Genomic DNA, 21,158 nt, shown 5'->3' with positions numbered 1-21,158 from the left:
ATGAAAATAAATATAATATTTTTATTTTCTATAATTAATTTTAAACAGGAACTTCGATTTATCACACCCAAAACGGCATAATTTTTATATGACTAACCAATACTTATATGCAGGTCACGTCATAAATCACTGTGCCTATATATATATGGAATGATAAAAGAATTGCTAAGAGCCATACGTTTAACAATAATGCGCATCCGGGGAATCGAATCCCGGTAAGTAACGTGGGAGTGCACCATAATACCACTACACCAGATGCGCTTTTAATTTTGAAAGAATGCTTCCATAATTCCAATATTTGAATTTATTGTTAGCAAAAGTAGAAAATAAAGTTCATTGATTTCGCTTCCAAGTTCCTGGAGAAAATTGATAAGTTAACGGCCATGGAAAGAATCAACTAGACGTTAAAACAACAAATACAAGTAATTAATTGTACCAATGTCTTCAATTTGTGCGTTGAAATCAAATGGAAGAATGCAACATTGTACAGGGAAAGCAAAGAATTCAATTAACTTTTGGATGTAGGACTCATCTACTAGCTAACCTCACCAAAATACCTGTCATGTCATGGCATGACAGCTTTACAAGAAAGAGAAGACTTTGCTTATCATCGACATCCTAGTTCAGTTCTCCATTCATCACCGATGGTCTTATTTGTGCATAGCTTCTGGAGATCAACGTAACCAATGATTGTGTCCTCGAAAACTGCATCTTCCAGCTTAGCTTCATCAAAGGTGGAGCCCGACAATACTGTGTTCTTAAATACAGCTCCTTGAAGATCAGCTTTCCCAAAGTTAACACGGTCCAAAACTGCATTTGAGAAATCCACACCTGTAACAGATCCTTGGGTCATTGTCTTTTCTATATGGCAAAAAGTATGAATCATAACTTGTATGTTGACATATACTTTTGGAATTCTATTCCATAAAACATCCCACAAGCACGCCATTAAAGTTTGTGGCTGAAACACTTTCAATAATGAATCTCTATGTTCTGGACCTGTCAAATTAGGCTCAATATCGAGGCAAACAACACCTCTAAACAGATAAATATTCTCTCACCACATTTCATCTCCTCTCTCATGCACACGACCCTCACACAGGTGGGGTATACTGCCTCACACCATAGTAAGTCCACAGGCCTAAAATGGTTAGGCTCATTCTCCTTTATAAATACCTCACTCCTTCGTTGAGGAATTATCTTCTACACACTAGTCTCAGCCTCACATAGAGACCTCATGCCATTCAACTCCCCTTGATTCTTAGAGTTTCTTGAGATTTATAACGATTCCATTGTTGAACTCGAATTCATACTATTACCTCACTGATTCACTGTTACAATTACATATTATACCATCTCACCCACTCTTAATCAAGCAAATAATCCAGTTTTGTGGAAAATGAATACTTCCAGACATAATTTTCTGGTCATGATATCTTTCACCATTATCCCACCGTCACTAGTCAAGAGAGTGATTTTTTTTTTTTAATGTACCAATCACCCCACTCTCACTAGTCGGGGTTTAACGAGAAGTAGTTTATAATTTATAATATGGTTTATTATTATTTAATATATTTCACCACTGAAGCTTAGTAGTGTCTCTCAAAAATAATAAAAAGAATGTTACCTTTAAAGCTGCCACCAACAGCATAAGCCTTTGACATTACAACTTCTGACATGTCAGCACCATCAAACTTAGCATCTGACATGAGTGCTGCAGAAAGGGACTTCCCCTTAAGGTTGGTTTTTTCATTTGTGAAATCACAGAGCCGGAGATCCAATGGTTTGTCATATACACCATTTGCCTGACCAATTGTGTTGCCAATAAATGCACGCTCACAGCGATTGGGCTCAGTTGATAATGGGGGCAGCCTCTGCAAAGAAAACATATTGGGTGTTGTATTCTCTCCTCATTTGCATCTTTCGAGGAGACATGTAAATCACATTTGTCTTTCACAAATTCAAACTTTTTAAACATTTATTACTGACATGATACATCACTGAAACTAAGCAATTTGAACATTTTATCAGAAGATATAATATGAAATATGCACTACTTATAGGAAAACAGGCCTTGAGCTTGACCAAGGAAGGTCAATTCTGCAAAGCTATGAAGGACATCAATTTTAGCATTAGGCTCTTAGGACTTATCCAAATGACTATAAGAACCAAATACTGAAAGAAATATTTCTGAACACAGACTAATTTTCAACCAAACTTGTAATAAGCTTCCTAATTCATACATAGAGGGAACCACACTCCAAAGTAGTGGTTTACCTCAAGTTTACTAACATGTCAAAACTTGAATGATGTAATAAAAACTTAGTTGTTGCTTATAACTAAATGTTAACCATTATATCGTATGTTTTCAAAAACCACTCTATACACTGGTAAGTTGGTAACCAAGGAAAAATTCACCCTATCAGCTGTAACAATAGATATGTCAATATCATGTTAGCATGAAAAGAATCAAAACATAAATTGAGAAAGAAACCGTTTGATCTATTCTAACCTCAGTTGATATCTTCAGAATATGATTATATGAAATTTTTGACTTTCTTAGAACAAAATATGTAGGAAAAATAAGATTCATAGCAAATGAAATGCAATGCAATGCAATGCAGAGAATGATAGTTTAGTTATAACTATTAATATTTAAGCTCAGCTTGAACCTGGCCAGCAGCAGTAACGGGAAGTGCAGCAGAAGCAACAGTGCAAGCTGCAAGAATACCACAGACCACGCCCTTGATTCCATTGAAATTAAATAACCCTACTTTATTCTCAGATCCATCTAACCCAGCTGCTCCTACAATACACCCTAGAAAACATTGTTAACTCTAATATTTTTGCTAACAAAAGAAATTTTACTATCTAACTTTCAGACGAAGATTAAGGGGGGAAAGGGTCTTCATTGGATTTTACATAACACATTGAAAGGTTGGAAGCAAAGTAATAACAAAAATCATATAACAACATAAGAGAAAGAAAGACCAGACCAGACCAGAGCAAGAAATTCTGAGTGTTGAAGCTGAACTGGTGAAACATGGGCGTTTCGTTGAGCACTTGCGTATGGACAAACCGATTCGTGGGAGTGGAATTGAAATGTTGGCCATTGTTCACTCTTTCAGTTTTGGAACTTTCAGGCCACTCGTCCAACGCTTATCTGCAGATAAATATGTTACATGGCATGACACGTGGCACTACATCGCTGCTTGTTTCTTTGGAACATTTTTTTTATCAATATTTAATAAATTCTAAATAAATCAAGTACAAATAAAGTTATTTTAAGTAACTATCTTACTGGTAAAGATATTAACTACATATGTTTCCTATAATATATATAAATTAAAGGTTTGATATTTCTCCTTTTATTATTGAAAAAATTTATCTGTCATATATATATACAAGTGAGTGGATTTTATTAATTTTTTTTTTAACCGTGTCTTTTCTCTTTATGGGACAGTTGGTAGAAGAGAAATTTTTTGTTTCCGGAAATCATGATTCTCACGAATATGGTGGAAAACTGAATTTTTCGAGAATATTACAAAAAAACTATTTGGTAGACCAAAATATTACCTGAAATGTTGGGTCAAGTTTCCTAATTCTATGTTTGGTTGATTGTCAAATATTGCTGTGAATGTAGATTCATTTTACGAAACTAACCTCACAAATAAAAAAAATAAAAACGTAAATACCCTTTTAGGTCCTCAACAAAAAACACGAAACTCATTTTAATCCCTTATAAAAAAAGTATATGTATTAGTTCTTTTTGAGGGATTAATACGAGTCTTCTTTGAATTTCTGAGAGACCACAATTTCAAAGAAGTGTAATTTCAGAAGGACCACAAGTTGACTTTGTTTTTCTAATGGAATAAAATGGGTTCCGTATTTTTTGTTGAGGTCCCAAAATGATATTTAATCAAAATAAAAATACAGTCTCGTCTTAACCAACTCAGGCCAGGGTCCTTAGTTTGCAGAACAACTCCTTAACTGGACCCATAATTGACCTCTTTGGTCTCTTCAATCTCAAAAGTCTCTTCCTTGACAACAACCATTTCACGATTCTCTTCCTCCTTCACTTTTCTCCTTTCACAGGATTCGAACCTTGGATTTCTCTCACAACAATCTCTGGACCCATCCCCATTGGCTTCATCAAGCTAAATTGTCGTTACTATCTCCGTTTAAGTTGAAACACATTTAACGAAACCATCCCTCCTTTAAACTAGTCCTCTCTCTGAACCCTCGACCTCTCCAGTAACAACCTCATTGGTCTCATTCCCGTTACCCCCACACTCTTCCATTTTGAGCCCTCATCTGGTTGTGGTTTGAGCTATTGAGAGGGTATTCAAGCGATGTCATGGCTGTTGAAGCAAGCGTTGCATGGTGATGTGCAGGTACGAGTGTTGCGACTCGGCAAGTGCAACGTTCGTTAAGTAATAAAGTGTACCGGAATACGAGATCGTTCCCACGAGGATTGGTTTTCAAGCACTAGTTCACTAATCGCGATTTAGTTGGACAACCAAGATTGAGATGGAGAGAATTGAAATTAAAAACAATCAATAACACGTAAATTCAAAATTAAAAACAATTAAAAAATGAGTTGTTTAATTATCAAGAACGAGCGTAGTTAGGGTTTCGAATTCCCCCAATTTCCTCTTTATGTTATGAATTAAATAGTATAGAATCTGCTCTTAATATAATGTCAATCAATTCTTTCTAAGTTAATTAAGGTTCAATTCCTTGTTATCCTAATTCTATGTGATCTTGGAAGAATCCTAGTTCCCCGGTTGTTCCCCAAGAAAACATGCATTAAAATCAAGAATTCAAAGATTGCACAATTGCCTTATGTCTATCCCTAGATCACAAAGATTATGACAAATTTATCAAATCAGGGTTCATGCACCAACATCTCTATTGTCATACAATTCCCCTAGATCAATCTATAAGGAGCAAACTCATAGAAAGCATTAACAACATATAAATTCATTCAAATATAAAAAGAGAAGAATTCAGAGACAATTTAATTCATAACACAAAGATTCAATTAGGTTTCATCTTTCTCTAACTACATAAAAATTTAGCCTAGCATATTGAATTCAAAAATAATTGGAAAGAAAACAAATCCCCAAGACTCCATTGGTGTGATGTCGTCTTGAATCTTCAGCGTTCCACTGCTCCACAATAGGATTCTCTACTCTCCAATTCAAAACGCCCCTGCTCTTTGTCTCAAAGCCCTTTATTTATAGAGAATAAACATATCTTTTTATTTCCATTCAAATCTTCTTCAAATCTTCATTCAAATCTTAAATTGGATATTGATAACAATTGGGCCTGAGCTTTGACGTGTCAGTGAGCTTTAGAGCTCACCAGAGCGCTTAGGCGCTCTTCATAGGTTAAATTCGTTTGCCTGAGAGCGCTTTAGCGCTCAGTAGCGCGCTAAAGCACGCTCTTCAAGAGTAAGTTTTGTTGTTGCCAGCGCTTTGTAGCGCGTTAAAACGTGCTCTGCCAGTGGATTTTGGCTGTTTTGCTTTATTAGTGCGCTTTAGCTCGCTGTTGAGCGCTAAAGCGCTCTCCATCAACAGCCCATGAATTGCTTGTAGCTTGCTTTCTTTGGACTTCCTTTGGTATTCAAACATCTCCTTTCATTCCTTTGCTCCATTAAGCATTCTTTTATGTCAAAATACCTTCAAAATAAGCAAGATTACAACATGTTAGCTAGAAATCCAATCTTTATGATTTTATAATGTAAAACCTTAATTTCCATGCAATGCACTGTGTAATTCTTGTATAAATTAGCCTAAAAACATGGTAAACCAAGGGTTTGTCAACGAGATAGTCTTGGAGAAGAAAAGGCCAAAATCGATGAGAGAAAAATCAAAGATATATGAAAAGACAAGGGCAGGGTTAATTTAGTCATATAAATCGTGTTTCATTTTTCCATCAGCTGGAATTTGCAAAATACCACACATTCTGTGATATTATGAGGTAGCATTTTTCTTCATAAAAAAGAATACCGGGAATCCAATTTTACCGAGAAATTTTTTTAATCCAAGTACCTTATGTGGCACCGATATCGACTCGGGATACGATATGATACGACATGATTCTCTGACACGTTAATTCTAAAAAATATTAGATTTTGGCACATTAGGTCATGTCTTGATATTAATTAATATTTTTAATTTATGCAGTGTATATTATATTTAATATTCAATAATTTAACAAAAAAAATAAAGCTAAACTTATAATACCCATCAATTTTGCAAAGAAGCATAAGATATCAAAAATAGTTACATTAAACTCAATAAAATGGTAATTATAATCCAACGAATCTAGTATTCGAAACTCAAACGCAACGCAACGCAACTTTTAAAATCTTTTTTGAGTCTCTGCAACGCATGTTAGAGTGTCGAAAAGTGTCAGGAAGTATCGGACATGACACGCCAATTTTTTTGAAATGTTTTTGAAATGTCAATGCATCATAACAGGGACATGACACTCCAACACGCCATATTTCTGAACACTTAAACATTTGAATGTATGACTTTCCTGGAAATAAACAATCCTTGTACCAAACACCCTCTTACATTAATGTGAGTGTGAAATTTTTTCTGTAGCAAAAATATAAATATTTTTTCATTAAATTAACAAAGAAAAATTGGGAAGGTTATACTTACAACATATTTTCGTTTACAACCGTATCTTAACCGTTGATTTCCGTCAATCAACGGTTAAGATATTCGCAAATAAAATTTATTAATTAATTATTAATTCACAATAAATGATAATCGTTGATTGGCGAAAATCAACGGTTAAGATATGGTTGTAAGAGGTTATAAACGAAAATAAGTTGTAAATATAACTTTTTCAAAGAAAAATAAGCCAAATGTTTGATGTTTTCTATTTCAGTTCATGTGAGTTTTTAACTATATAATAATAATTTAGCTAAAAAAATCAAATATTATTTACTACTGATCAAAAAGATTTTTATTAACTAATAATTTAATACAAATGATGTGTCAAGCACCTTACTTCTTCATGTATATCATTTTACTTCAGCAATTTAGATCTGGAAGTAAACTCAAGAACTATATATATATATATATATATATATATATATATATATATATATATATATATATATATATATATATATATCATTAATAAAAAAAGCTATTTATTTCTTTATGATGTGTGTGCTTCTGTTACGGACCTTGAGATCACTATCCCCCAAAAGCTAGCTCAAAGGGTGGGTTAGCCATTTGCATCAAACTCAAACTTCCTTAGGGTGGGTTAGCCATTTGCATCAAACTCAAACTTCCTTCTTGCATACGTGCTCCTCCGGACGCACATACTAGAATAAGAGGTAAAAGGTCATTGGTAGCATATTCGATCAAATGAGTTATTTTCTCACCTACTACGGATCCCATACTACCTCCCATAAATTGAAAATCCATAATCTCCACTGCTACAGAAATACCGTTTAGTTGACCTGTACCTGTTTGAACAGCCTCAGCTAATTCTGTTTTTCTTTGATAAGAATCAATACGATCTTTATAAGGTTCTTCTTCTGAATGAAATTCAATGGGATCTAGAGAGACCATGTCTTCATACATAGGATTCCAAGTACCCTGATAAATCGAAAGTTCTATTCTATCTAAACTGTTCATTTTCAAATGATATCCACAGTGCTCACAAATATTCATTTTGGATTGAAACAATTTCTGATAATTTAATCCATAACAATTTTCACATTCTATCCACAAATGCTTGTAGTTTTGATTTTCATCGAGATCATTAGATCACCACCCCAAAAGTTAGCTATAAGGATGGGAGTGTCCAAGACCTTATTAAACCCCACATTAGTTGTATAGGCAACCAATGTGGGACTCGTAACATTGTCACCCCCTTTAAGGGCCGACGTCCACAGCGGCTTTCACTCTATCGACACTGACCCGGTGATAGCTCTTTCCCTTTTGGCGGCTTCACTCATCTATCAGTATTCAGTACAACACCCCTTTGGGAGGTATGATACCTTAATCCAGTCTGCAGGTAGCCTTTTTCCGTAGCCTCAACTCTCAATGAAAGCATCAATTGTTACGGACCTTGAGATCACCATCCCAAAAGCTAACTCAAAGGGTGGGAGTGCCCAAGACCTTATTAAACCCCACATTAGTTGTATAGGCAACCAATGTGGGACTCGTAACATTGTCACCCCCTTTAAGGGCCGACGTACACAGCGGCTTTCACTCTATCGACACTGACCCGGTGATAGCTCTTTCCCTTTTGGCGGCTTCACTCATCTATCAGTATTCATTACAACACCCATTTGGGAGGTATGATACCTTAATCCAGTCTGTAGGTAGCTTTTTGCCGTAGCCTCAACTCTCAATGAAAGCATCAATTGTTACGGACCTTGAGATCACCACCCCAAAAGCTAACTCAAAGGGTGGGAGTGCCACCTTATTAAACCCCACATTAGTTGTATAGACAACCAATGTGAGACTCGTAATAGCTTCTCTTTTAATTTAGTTATGTCATGATCTTTATCAAGAATGGTGTGTAAAATTGCTCTTTAAACAAGAAACGTAGACGAGTGCATGAATAATGTCTCTCGCGCAGAAATTAGAGAAGAGGGAAGAAGCACTGGAGGAGCAGTAGAGGGAGAGTAGGAGACATCAGAAGCAAAGAGAGGGATTTTTTGGATTTTGTATGATATTCATTAAACAGAAAAATAGGCCTATTTAGTATGGGAAATACTACTCTCATTTCACATGAGGTAGTTATCTCATTTTCTCTCACTTCGAAAATCGTGCCCCTTCTTTTTTCTTTTTCTTTTCTGCTTTTAAATAGCGGGCCCTACTTAGATTCTCTTTGTAACATGAGAGAACTACTCTCATGTTACATGAGAGTAATATTACCCATTTAGTATTTAACATAGTTCAGGTCTTTCAGGACTTCAGGAAATAATGATGAAAATTATAAATGGCAATTGAAAGCCCTATAACCTAGGCCTGGTTCTAATTAGTCACATAATCCTGATTGGATCTTTCAATAACTCTTCTTTCCTTGGGCTTTCTTCCACCTAGGCCCATACTACTGCCTACAAAAATTTAAAAAGTTATTTGACATATAACACAATTCTTTATAATTTATTTAAGTTTTCAAATCGATGTTTATGATTTAGCAGTAATTAACAAAGTACCAGTAAACAAATTTGTTTAAAAAACGTAAAAATGTAAAGACGTATTCTCAATTTTTTAAATTATAAGAACTTATTTAAAATTAATAAAACTATAAAAACACACACACATGGTTCATATGATATCAAGTCAATGGATATAAGCTTTTGTCCAGTCACTAAATCATAATAATATAAAAGTGGATTCATGGTGATAAGGAAAAAAAAAGAGAATCATAACCATACAAAGATGAATCAATTAATATAAGAAAATAAATAAATAAAATGACATAGTTTACTCATGAGTGGACAATCAAGTGACATAACAAACAATAATTCCATACATATATGGTTTTTAAGTGGAACAAGCACCTTATAAACAACTTGCGCTAAGAATTAAGAACTACAATCACATATTTAGTGAGACAACATCTACCTTTAGCAGCATTGCCTAAGAATCCTAACATGATCATTCATATGGGTGCTAATTATTGTTGGATATGGCTCATATTTCGCATATTGGTGATGACTCTTGTGGTCGGGGTCAGCAAAAAGGCAACTGGAATCCCGTTCCCAGGTCAGCGGGTGGGGATCCAAGAGGCAATGCCCCCGAGCCCATAGAAGCAAGATATTGTTGTGTGTCTCTGATTTATTGTAAATTTTTCTTTTCTTAGTAGCTTGGGCTTGGGCCATGAATAGTTGTTGTTAGAATTTTTTCTAATCCTATTTATATTCTCCTTGTAAATCGAGTGACTTGTAACGAGTGACGGTGAGATGAATATAGTATAGACAAGCTGGACGTAGCCTAAATTGGGTGAATCATGGTAAATCACTGCGTCTATTCTCCTCTCCTCTCCTCTCCTCTCTCTTTCTCTTTTCGTTTGCGATTTGTGTGATTGTCGATTTCTAACAATTATTAGTCAACAATTCTAAATAACTTGCTTGAAGGTCTATGTGAACATTGACATGCTAATTAGGCTAATGCTAAAATATTAGGGAATATATATTGTATTGAAATGATAGGATGAACCAATGAGTATTGTTCAATTGGCGGCACAAGATGAGTAAGTGGGGAGAAAACCTATGTTTGATTCCAACTAAATACACCATTGGGGAGGGGTGAAGAGCTTTAAATGTGACTAAGTCCCGACTCAAAATTAGCCTCATAACCAGCCCAAAGAATTGAAGCTTGTGGGGATGCCCGAGAAATCAACTCACCTCAAAGAGGTAACTAGGGTTAATATTTCCAAAAAAAAATGATAAGAAGTGAGACGTGTTGGACTTCGGGCCGATTTACTTGATTACATAACTCAAACGAATAATTATGCTTAATAGACTTATATGAAGAATTATGCTATCAAGTAAGTGTTGCTCCCAGATGAACTCGAGAGACGGGTGAATTGAGTTTTATAAAATTAATTTGTTAATTAGAAATTAACTCAAAGCAATAAATCAAGATAAGGGTAGAGACATGTACTTTTTACATGGAAAACCCAAAAGGGAGAAAAAAAATCACGGGCCTTAATATCGAATACTGAAATTTGACGGGCAACTCCATTATGAAACTTGCGTACAAAGAGTTTTTTAGTAGCCTAGTTTCCTAGTCTACCCCGTACACAAATTTTCACCTGGTATCCTAGTTTCTCAGTACGAAATCCTAACCTTTTAGGATTTTGAAACCCTATCACATAAGGGTTCTCAAGTTACTCTCAATTTCTAAAGAAAAGAGACATGCAGGTATCTCAATTTCCTAGCACAGTAATTGGTATCCAAGTTTTTCAGTACAGACTTTCAAAGCGGTCAACAAGAATTTTGCAATTAAAGTGATTTACCTCAGTTCTTCTTTTACTCAAGCAAATAGGTAATCTGAATTCCTATGGAGAAATATTCACTTTGCCAAAAGATGAATGTATGAATGATTGTTCTTGAGATAACTCTTTAATTGATGCACAAGAAAGAATTCTAATCTTGAAAATCTAATTCTCTCTCTTGTATTTTCTCCTCTCTTTTCTCTCTTGTATTGTCTCCACTAATGAATAATATGCAATGAGCCTTATTTATAATAATAACACTTTCTCTCTCCTAAAAGCCCAAAAGATATAAATTTGAAATCTTTTACAAAAACTAACCAGAAATCTTTTACCCTTAAATGAAATTTTAAATGCAATTTTCAAAAATAAAATTTCTGATTTTTTCAAATAAAAATTATGTAAAACTTAAATATCTTATTCTATTATGCAATGCAATTCTAATCTAAATCTTTGGGAAATAATATTTTATTTCTCTTATATGAAATTTAAAAAGATAAAATTTATCCTAAACTTTACTAGATTCTATGTTTTTCTCTCTCTTCGTGATATCTTTCATATATTCTCCAATCTTCATATAATCTTCAATTATCTTGAATACTATTTTATATCAGAATAAATATTATTATGAAATCTTAACCAATCAGTTCATTAGTAATTTCAAGATAATAATTATTATCAATTAAATCAACATTAAATTATTGGTAATTATCAAAACATAGTTTAAATTAATATAATTTAAATTAATTAAACAATTGGGGTATAACTAATATCCAACAATTTCCCTTTTTTTGATGATGACAAACAATTTATGTCATGTACCAAGAAAAACTAATTTATCACAGATATAACATGAATACTAAATGATGATTGAATGAACATTATTCCCCATGACTTTGCTAAGCTGCAACTAGAATTTATAAATCATAAAATGTGGCATCCATTTTCATTAGTAACTAGTCTATGACCTGTGCCTTTGTACAAAATGGTGGTAAGTAAAAAGTATAAAATAGAATTAAATAAATTGTAAAATTACATATACATTACGTATTATAGAGAAATAGCAAACTCTGTAAATTAATGCAAAATAGTTCAACAAATAAGACAAATTAACTTATTTCAACCTTTGAAAAATTTCTTTGAACACAGTGGTTGTTGTAGTATTGGCAACTGTGCGATGATCGTCAAGTATGAAAAGATTTAATCCTTTCTTACTTTTGACCCTAGAGAGAGGCAACATACAATTGGCCATAAGTAAAAATTGGTCTTAGAAGATAAATTCCTACATGAGATAAAGTCTGACCTTGACTATTTTTTATTGTCATGGCAAAGCAAACGACCAATGGAAATTGCCTGCATTCAAACTTTATAGGGAAGGTGTAATTAGAACCGCCAATGTCTCCAACAACCAAAGCAGCAATTTCTGATGCAGTTAGAAGATTATAAGTTTCGCCATCTTTATTCCTCTTCCGAATTAGCCTGATTTTCAGTCCATTAAAATTTTCTTCTTTGTAATGATCTCTTGCACAGTGAAATGACTTTGCGATGATGTTATTGTCATCCATCATTTTTTGCAATGAAGAAATTATTTTCGGATCTAAATTTTCAAATATGTCACAGGTCCTACAAAAAATATCATAATTTTTTATATATATTAAATATTTACAATTCTTATTATGAATCAAAAGAAAGCAAAGACGTACATGTAAGAAACTTACCCTAGACAACTCATTATATTCCCTATTTCATTGTCAATGTCATATATGTATAACTATGCAAACTTAGGTATTGTATTCCTTACTGGAAGAAGACTTCTCACTAAATGCGCGTGTGTACCTATTTGCGTGCATGAACCTAATGTGTTGTGCCTCTGGCCCAGCATGCGGACCATAATTACCAAAGCGCTGGCATAACCACTGAAGGCTCACCTGACCACCTGTCATGCCACGATTTGTTTTCGGCTGAATTATGAGGTTTTCAAATATTAACTACCGCCAATCATACTATCCAGCACGACCGGAGATAAGGTCACCATCTGTGGGTAAACCCAACAGATGGTGTACATCCTCTAAAGTGATCGTTATCTCACCATGCGCCATACGAAATGTTTGCGTCTCAGGCTGCCAACGCTCGACAAGCGCGGAAATAAGGGCATGGTCAATATGAAATAATAAAAAAGGGTGATATTTTCAAATTAATACAATTAATCCATATGAATCACAAAATGCAATAAAAGAATACTTACATCATGGTTGCGCAACCGCACAATATGACAGAATCCAGCTTGCGTTAAGTACGACTTGATGTCCTCAAGTATGTTCAACGAGTCATGTGTAGCGGCGTGTCTAATATTGAGTCGTCGATCACCCTTCCATTCCATACATACGTGGAAATGTGTTTCTCCCGTAATGTCAGGAGAGAGGTATCATTTGGGCCCAACATAATGACGCTATCAGGAGATCCTAGAGAGCCATGAGGTGCGTGCTCATGCTCCTCGCTGGGGCGATGAACCAATCGATGAATCACGCGGGGAATCCATGAATCTATTTCAAAATATTAAACAAATAATTAATTAACAGTTCTAAAATAATTTAAATGAATATAAACTAAATTCAAATAAATAAATTTACAGACGTAAATTAAATGAAATTAATTAACAATCCTAAAAATAATTAATTAACAGTTCTAAAATAATAAAAATTAATATAAACTAAATTAACTAATTGACATAAATTAAATTTAATTCAATAACACTTCTAAATTAAATTAAATTACTTAACAGTTGAAAAATAATTTAACTTAACAATCACTAAATAAAATTATTTAACCATGCCAAAAAAAAATTAATTAACACTCATAGATTAAACTAAATTAATTAACATACCTAAATTAAATTTAATTCATTAACATTCCTAAATTAAATTAAATTACTTAACAATTCAATAATATTTAACTTAATATAGACTAAATTAAATTAATTAATTCTCCTAGATTAAATTAAATTAAATTAATTAACAGATATAAATTAAATTTAACTCATTAACACTTCTAAATTAAATTAAATTACTTAACAGTTCAAAAATAATTTAACTTAAAATATCACTAAATGGGAGATATAAACAAATACAACCTCAAAGAGAATAGAGAAGGACTCCTGGATATATTAGGTTATGATCTATAGATTAGGAAATAATTTGAAAATATCACATGCTTTCTAGCTCAGTTAATTACTGCGATTAAAAAATGGCAGTAAGGATGTTTTCAGCAATACGAAATATAAGACCTATTAGTTCTATATTAGCCTGATCAATCAATATTAATGGTTAGTTTTTCACTGTTAAGCTTTAGCAAAGGACATGTCTCAAAAAAGTAAGAGTAAATATCCTTTTTCGTCCCTGGAAATATTTGCGAAGCACAATTTAGTCCCTCGGTTTAAAAAAGTCACATTTCAGTGTTTCATCTTTGAAAAAAAGGGCCACGTTCGTCCTTCCGTTAGTTGGCATCTAACGGCCCAACTAACGGTGCACACGTGGACCGTTACTTTGCTGAGTCACCGTTAAGCATGCCAGCTTGGAAGTAAAACGACGCCGTTTTGAAGGTGCCTTATGTCTTGTTGGAGTTTTGAACAGCTGAAGGTCCTATTTGGTCCCTGACAAATTTATCGAGGCCCTATTTGGTCCTTAACACTAAAAAATCACCATTGTAGCAAACCTTTCAAACCACCATTGCAGCAAACCAAGGCTTATGCTATTCGATCAGATTTCCCATTGGCCAAGGCTTATGCTCTGATTCAATAAAAAATGATGATGATAAAATGAAACTAAAGTCGAATAGAGTATTTGGTGAAGGAGAACTGCATTTCATCGCAGGAAAATCACATTGACTCAAATTATTGTACTTTTTCGTTAATGATTTGAACATCACAATCCACCACTAGCTGTTTGTGTCCAGAGAGGATGGGGAGCTCATCATATCGTGTACTCAACTTGCTCAAGTTTTGCATTGGCTATGTAATAATGACAATAATATAAGAACCCACAATGAAACTTTTTTCCTCTATGAAGCAATATATTGTTTCATGCATCAGGGCTTAATTACAAAGGTTTCACTCTTACGACCTTTTAGAGGTATCACTTCTAAAGGAGTTCCTTGCAATTGCAAACAATGCATTAAATGAAAAGGGAAGAATGAGTTCTTTTTTCTTTTCTTTTCTTTTTTCATGTGTTCTCCTTTTTCATTAGACAACACTTTTATTGTTATTCAAGACAGTTGCCATGATTTTGGAAAGTGGTATTTTGTAAAAAAGAATGGTAAAAGTTAATTATTTATTATTTTTTTCATAGATCGTTGCATCTGTTATCATCATTACAAAGCTTGAACATCCATGAAATTTGTGGGATTGTTTGCCTTGTGTTTTAGTTCTGTGCCAATATTATTGATGGTTGCTTGGATATATGAAGTATGAACTAGATATTAGATTGATACTTGAACAAGATTGTATATATTAAGGTACATAGACTGGACAAAGACTGCTCTGGCATTCTGGTGATGGGAAGGACACAGACAAGTGCTGCAGTTTTGCATTCCATCTTCCGCGAGAAAACTTCCAGGGCGTCAGATGATGTGAGTGATAATTGTACTTTTTCATCAAATGCTTCATGTTGGCTGACCTGGATGATATAACCTCCAGAGCATTGGTCTATTATGGTCATAATCTCAAGTTGCTATATCTGTTTCATTTTTTTCTGACCTTGTTCCTTTTGATCCTTAAATAGATTGACACAAAAAAGAGAATCCTACAAAGAAGGTACTGGGCACTGGTCATTGGATGTCCTAGACGTTCAAAGGGGTTGGTTACTGCTTCATTGGGTAAGGTTGTATCCATATTGGCACTTCATATGTACTGTAGAAAGCTCGTTATATATTGTAAAAGATTGTTGTAATCCTTTTTTTGGTTTCAGGCGGTTGTTGACAATGAGAAATCTGATCAAATAGCATAAGCCTTGGCCAATAGCATAAGCCTTGGTTTGCTGCAATGGTGGTTTGAAAGGTTTGCTGCAATGGTGATTTTTTAGTATTAAGGACCAAATAGGGCCTCGATAAATTTGTCAGGGACTAAATAGGACCTTCAGCTGTTCAAAACTCCAACAAGACATAAAGCACCTTCAAAACGGCGTCGTTTTACTTCCACGCTGGCATACTTAACAGTGACTCAGCAAAGTAACGATCCACATGTGCACCGTTAGTTGGGCCGTTAGATGCCAACTAACGGAAGGACGAACGTGGCCCTGTTTTTCAAAAATGAAACACTGAAATGTGACTTTTTTAAACCGAGGGACTAAATTGTGCTTCGCAAATATTTCCAGGGACGAAAAAGGGTATTTACTCAAAAAGTAATACAACTAGCAACCACCACTCAAGACTAAAATTAGTTCAAGTTGAATGTTAATATATGAACTCAAGAGCTTATCATTTCACAATTTGAAGCAATCGACTGTCTTCAAAATGGCTACACAAGTTGATTGCGCTGAGTATGATAGGTGATCTTCATCATCTTCTTCTTTTATATCGGCATCGTTCTTTTAATCACTTCTCTCTCTTCCTCCTCCACAACTGTTCCCCAATGTTAGAGGCTGCACTTCAGTTTACAAGTCTTTTTAATTCCTTATAAGTCTTTTTTTTAATCAATGTCACAGATTTTTATCGACAATTCACACTGTTTATGGTTATCTCATTGGGCTGCTACTTGCTTTAATTGAAATGAAGAATTTAATCTCAAAGAATGATTCCAAAGAGCATGCCACTATCACAATCATTCTCCTCTTTAATTGATATATTGATTTATGTCTTTGCTGTGTTAGTATTTCAAGTAGGTAGGTTCTATTCTACTATATCTTAGGAACCTACAGAAGAAGATGTTCATGAGGTAGTAAATGTGGAAGCTGCATAAGCAATACACATGGAAGCTGCAATAACAACTAGGCCATAATAGTGAAAATTCTTAAGAAGATGCTTATGTATTTCGGTTTGAATCCTGCTTTGGTGTGTTGTAATTAACTAGATGCTTATGCTGCTCACTGCAATTAACAACTTCTTTAGTTTCAAATTTCATTTCCCGTTACTGCTGCTAGTCAGGTTCAAACTGAGCTTAAATATTAATATTGATTGTAAATTGCAATACTCCTTATATTGGTCTTGTCGTATAACTTACTCCATATGATTTAATAACCTTGGCTGAATTAAAATCTTGTCTTAGCACTAATGCAAAAAGATTAATACATTGTAGTTATGATCCTTTAGTACTATATTGATCACATTAAAATATAGATCATATTAGAAAATTGTAGATATCTGAGGCCTGTGCTAACTGACAGACATTGTTTTATTTGTGTAACTGACTTCAAAAAGGAAGTTTGTTGAATCTGTTATATCTGTGTTAGTCTGGACATAAACTGTTCCTCCAGAATATCTCTGCGATCGTCTACTATGTTTGGTCATTTTGTAAGACCCAATTCATTGAGTACTTGAAAATCTACATGGGCTACATCAGGTAAGCACCTAACCTTGTGTAATACGTTGAACTTAATATGTTTGGTGACATTGTAACATTGTCTTATGGTCTGTGGCGGACCCAGAAAATTATATGAAGGGGAAAAAAATTTAACAAATCCAACTTATAAAATTTTAAATAAAATGTAATTTAACAAGTATACTAAATTGTCGAATTTAACATAAATTACTTCATTGTCATGTGCTATGTCAACAATGAAAAGTAGGAAAATCACAATCTTAAACCAAAAAACATGTACAGCGGTCTCAAGAGATGCACCCATTAAATAATTTTAATAACAAATATAATCACATAACTAAAATAAATCCAAAAAGAGGGGGAAGCTCGTAGAACCCAAATTACCGCGAGCACCTAAAACTAACATCATAAAGTTCCATAATGCCCACATCACTACAGACCCATATACTTCAGTTATCAAGCACCATAAAGCTAAACAAATAAATTCCAAAAATTATTGCAAACTATAATTATTTTATGGGTTTTATAATTCTCATTTAACATGAGAATTACAATTTTCCTACACACTCTTCGATTTTTCGTGCTGACATGGGTCCTACATATAATTTTTTCTAACACATGGGTCCCACATATTTTTTATCTCTACAACATAAGATTTCAATTCTCCTTTAACATGAGAATTATAAAACCCTTATTTTATACCCATTTTTTTCTTTCATTTTCTGTTGGTTTTTGAGCGTTCGAACGACATGAAACTACAAAAAGATCAAAACTTTACAAAGAGAAAGTGATAATACTCACAACAGGAAAATGGGTATAAAGCTTCTTTCTCATGCTAACAGATTTTGGGTATCAAATGAAGCAAAAGAAGGAGACTCCGAAAGTGAAGTCGAAAGCTTTGAACAAAAAGACTCTACCGGTCATCAACAAGATGAAATCAATGCAACTAATTTCAGATCCAAAGGGCATACAATACTAGTTTTGCTAAAGTAACCCACTAGTTATGAAAAATGAAATATACTATGTATTTTTTGGGGATGTAGACATTTTTTTTCAGATTTTAGAGGGGGGCGGCCGCCCATGCATGCCCCCCATGTAGGTCCGCCCTTGCTTATGGTCCATTTATAACATGGCTAGTTGTTACCGATTGAGACTTAAATTGAATTCTATCTAACTAGATACAAAGACAGACACCTTATCCTTGAGGCACAATCAGAACATAACTAAAACATGACAGACTTACATTTAGAGAATTTCAGAAAGATAACTGGATTATGAGATACACAAATCTAAATTTAAATAGAGTCTAAATTTTCTGCTGAACATCAATATCTCACGTAGTATGGTTGTCAAGTAAAGGTATTTATGAAAATTTGTCCAAGCTGATGCAACATATCAAAATATATAAGACTTCAACATAAAAAATCATAATATAAAATTTGATAGGTTTGTTCAAAACAGGTAAAAAGAGTTTTTGTACCATATAACGAACACTACAGTTGGGAGTGAACTTGTTGGTTGCTTAAAATGTTCTTTGCATGGACGTTTGATGTGCCTCTGGCAGGTTTTCCAAGCTGGAAATTATAATAATTAAGTAATAAAAGAGAAATTTAAATACATATTTGCTTATTATCTTGATTCTTTTATGTAAATGATATTTCTCACCTATTGATTTTGTTTTTACAGGAAAAAAAGAAATAAAAATTATAAAAGCCTGTTAACGCAATTCCAGACGGGTGCAGCACACTACAAATTCCAGCAATATGGTGCGGACCCTCGCTAGTTTACGAACTGTGAAGTAGACAATTGCATGTGGCGCCTAGTGGCGCCAAATTCATGGCCAATTCATGGCGCCAACTAGCGCCCAAATTATGGAAAGGATGGCACCAACTAGCGCCCAAGGAAGAAAGAAAATGGCGCCAACTGGCGCCAAGTCACGAGGAATCCGGTTCCGACTTTTGCAATTGGACAGTGGCACCGCACGGGATGGCGCCGGGTTGCGGGAAAATAATATCGTGTTGCGCGAAAGGTATTTTTGGAAGAAAGAAGCGAGATTATAAATAAGATCCTTATGACAGAATTATGGATCCAGACCTATTCTACTGAGAGAGACGACAGTGGTGCTCCGAGAGGAATTTGAAGATCAAGTTTCTTTTCTTCTTCTTCGTTTAATTTATCAGGTTTATGTTTTTATTGAATATTGGATTTTTAGCCATGATTATGTTTGGCTAGTTTACTTTTTATTGTAGTTAGGGTCACAAACCCTATGTGAACCCTTGTTACGACGGATTGGTTTATTTCTACTCGTTTATATAAAGTTCTTTATCTTTACCTTGTGCGAAATTTATATTCTCTTTATTAGAATTGATCAATCTGATAGTTGAGGATAATTTGAGGGTTAGAACCCTAGATAGGAATATTGGGGTTTTCATCCTGAAAGGGAGTAGGATAACGGTTCGTATGCATGCTAGGAATAGATGTGTATTGAATTGCAGATGTTTGAAATATCGTGTTCATTGCTTAATTCTCATGAGGGGTTGCTAAGGGATTAGGATTCCAATTGAGATTAAAGGGTTAAATTGCCAAGGGATTGAGATTTAAATAATTATTCTAGATGATAATTATCTGAGTATTTATATAAATAAGTATTTTTAAATCAATCCAAAGTAATAAGTGAGAATCATATGGTGAGTGCGCTCTGGCTACAATGCTTTTCTCATTTTTATAAATCAAATCATTCTTGTTCTTATTTTTATTCTTCATCTCAGAAAAATTACAAAAACAAGTCTTTATTTCAGTTCTTAATTTTACACAACTCGACATTATTTGTCACAAACAAACTCTTTTGAACTTTTCCATTCTTGAAAGGAATATTAATTGATATTCAACCCAATCCCTGTGGAGACGATACTCTACTTACTTTCTATATTACTTGTGTGATCGGTATACTTGCCGGTGAGCATCAACGTTCCTTTAATTCAGTTCATCGAGTGAAAACACATTCGTTCTCCTGACTTCAATCCAAGTGCGCAAATGAACACATCAAGTAATAAATGGGACTATTAATGCCCAAATTATCGTTCCCGCGAGGATAGAACTCTAAATAATACCTTAAACGTAGTATGGCTGTCAAGTAAAGGTATTTATGAAAATTTGTCCAAGCTGATGCAACATATCAAAATATATAATACTTCAATATAAAAGATCACAATATAAAATTTGATAGGTTTGTTCAAAATAGGTAAAAAGAGTTTACAACGAACACTACAGTTGGGAGTGAACTTGTTGGTTGCTTAAAATATTCTTTGCATGGGCGTTCCTTTAATTCAGTTCATCGAGTGAAAACACATTCGTTCTCCTGACTTCAATCCAAGTGCGCAAATGCACGCATCAAGTAATAAATGGGACTATTAATGCCCAAATTATCGTTCCCACGAGGATAGAACTCTGAATAATACCTTAAACATAGTATGGCTGTCAAGTAAAGGTATTTATGAAAATTTGTCCAAGCTGATGCAACATATCAAAATATATAAGACTTCAACATAAAAGATCACAATATAAAATTTGATAGGTTTGTTCAAAACGGGTAGAAAAGAGTTTCTTGTACCATACAACGAACACTACTGAAAGCAGTTAA

At 34.1% G+C, this 21,158-nt stretch overlaps 2 protein-coding genes across 6 annotated transcripts; both read right to left on the bottom strand.

The window, feature by feature from the left end:
- Positions 1-380: 380 nt before the first annotated feature.
- Positions 381-3,141, bottom strand: LOC133317782 (thylakoid lumenal 17.4 kDa protein, chloroplastic). Of its 5 annotated transcripts, none has more exons than XM_061519667.1 (4): positions 3,002-3,141; positions 2,673-2,818; positions 1,628-1,874; positions 381-831 (listed from the first exon to the last, which is right to left on the bottom strand). In XM_061519667.1, exons 1-4 carry the CDS (start codon positions 3,111-3,113, stop codon positions 608-610), a joined length of 729 nt encoding a protein of 242 aa, XP_061375651.1. In that variant the 5' UTR covers positions 3,114-3,141; the 3' UTR covers positions 381-607. The 5 variants fall into 5 exon arrangements, with proteins under 5 accessions (XP_061375651.1, XP_061375652.1, XP_061375655.1 ...); XM_061519668.1 differs by having other exon boundaries at positions 2,673-2,806; XM_061519671.1 differs by having other exon boundaries at positions 2,673-2,800; positions 2,997-3,135.
- Positions 3,142-7,283: 4,142 nt separating this feature from the next.
- On the bottom strand, positions 7,284-7,799 carry LOC133317795 (acetyl-coenzyme A carboxylase carboxyl transferase subunit beta, chloroplastic-like; the record flags this gene model as incomplete). The annotated part of the gene is made up of 1 exon (XM_061519684.1): positions 7,284-7,799. A coding segment is annotated over one exon (516 nt), but the record flags the coding sequence as incomplete, so codon positions are not given.
- Between the last annotated feature and the right edge of the window lie 13,359 nt (positions 7,800-21,158).

This window comes from Gastrolobium bilobum, unplaced genomic scaffold (genome assembly GCF_033153095.1).
Source record: "Gastrolobium bilobum isolate Gb01-03AN ecotype WA unplaced genomic scaffold, APGP_CSIRO_Gbil_v1 utg1481, whole genome shotgun sequence".
Taxonomy (NCBI): domain Eukaryota; kingdom Viridiplantae; phylum Streptophyta; class Magnoliopsida; order Fabales; family Fabaceae; genus Gastrolobium; species Gastrolobium bilobum.
This window is presented reverse-complemented; position numbering and strand designations above follow the sequence as displayed.

Coding starts and splice junctions, on each gene's coding strand:
- LOC133317782 (XM_061519667.1), bottom strand. CDS start 3,113: ATGGCCAACATTTCAATTCCACTCCCACGAATCGGTTTGTCCATACGC. Junction 2,819..3,001: donor ACTCAGAATTTCTTGCTCTG/GTCTGGTCTGGT, acceptor AATGTTTTCTAG/GGTGTATTGTAGGAGCAGCT. Junction 1,875..2,672: donor CCGTTACTGCTGCTGGCCAG/GTTCAAGCTGAG, acceptor TTTTCTTTGCAG/AGGCTGCCCCCATTATCAAC.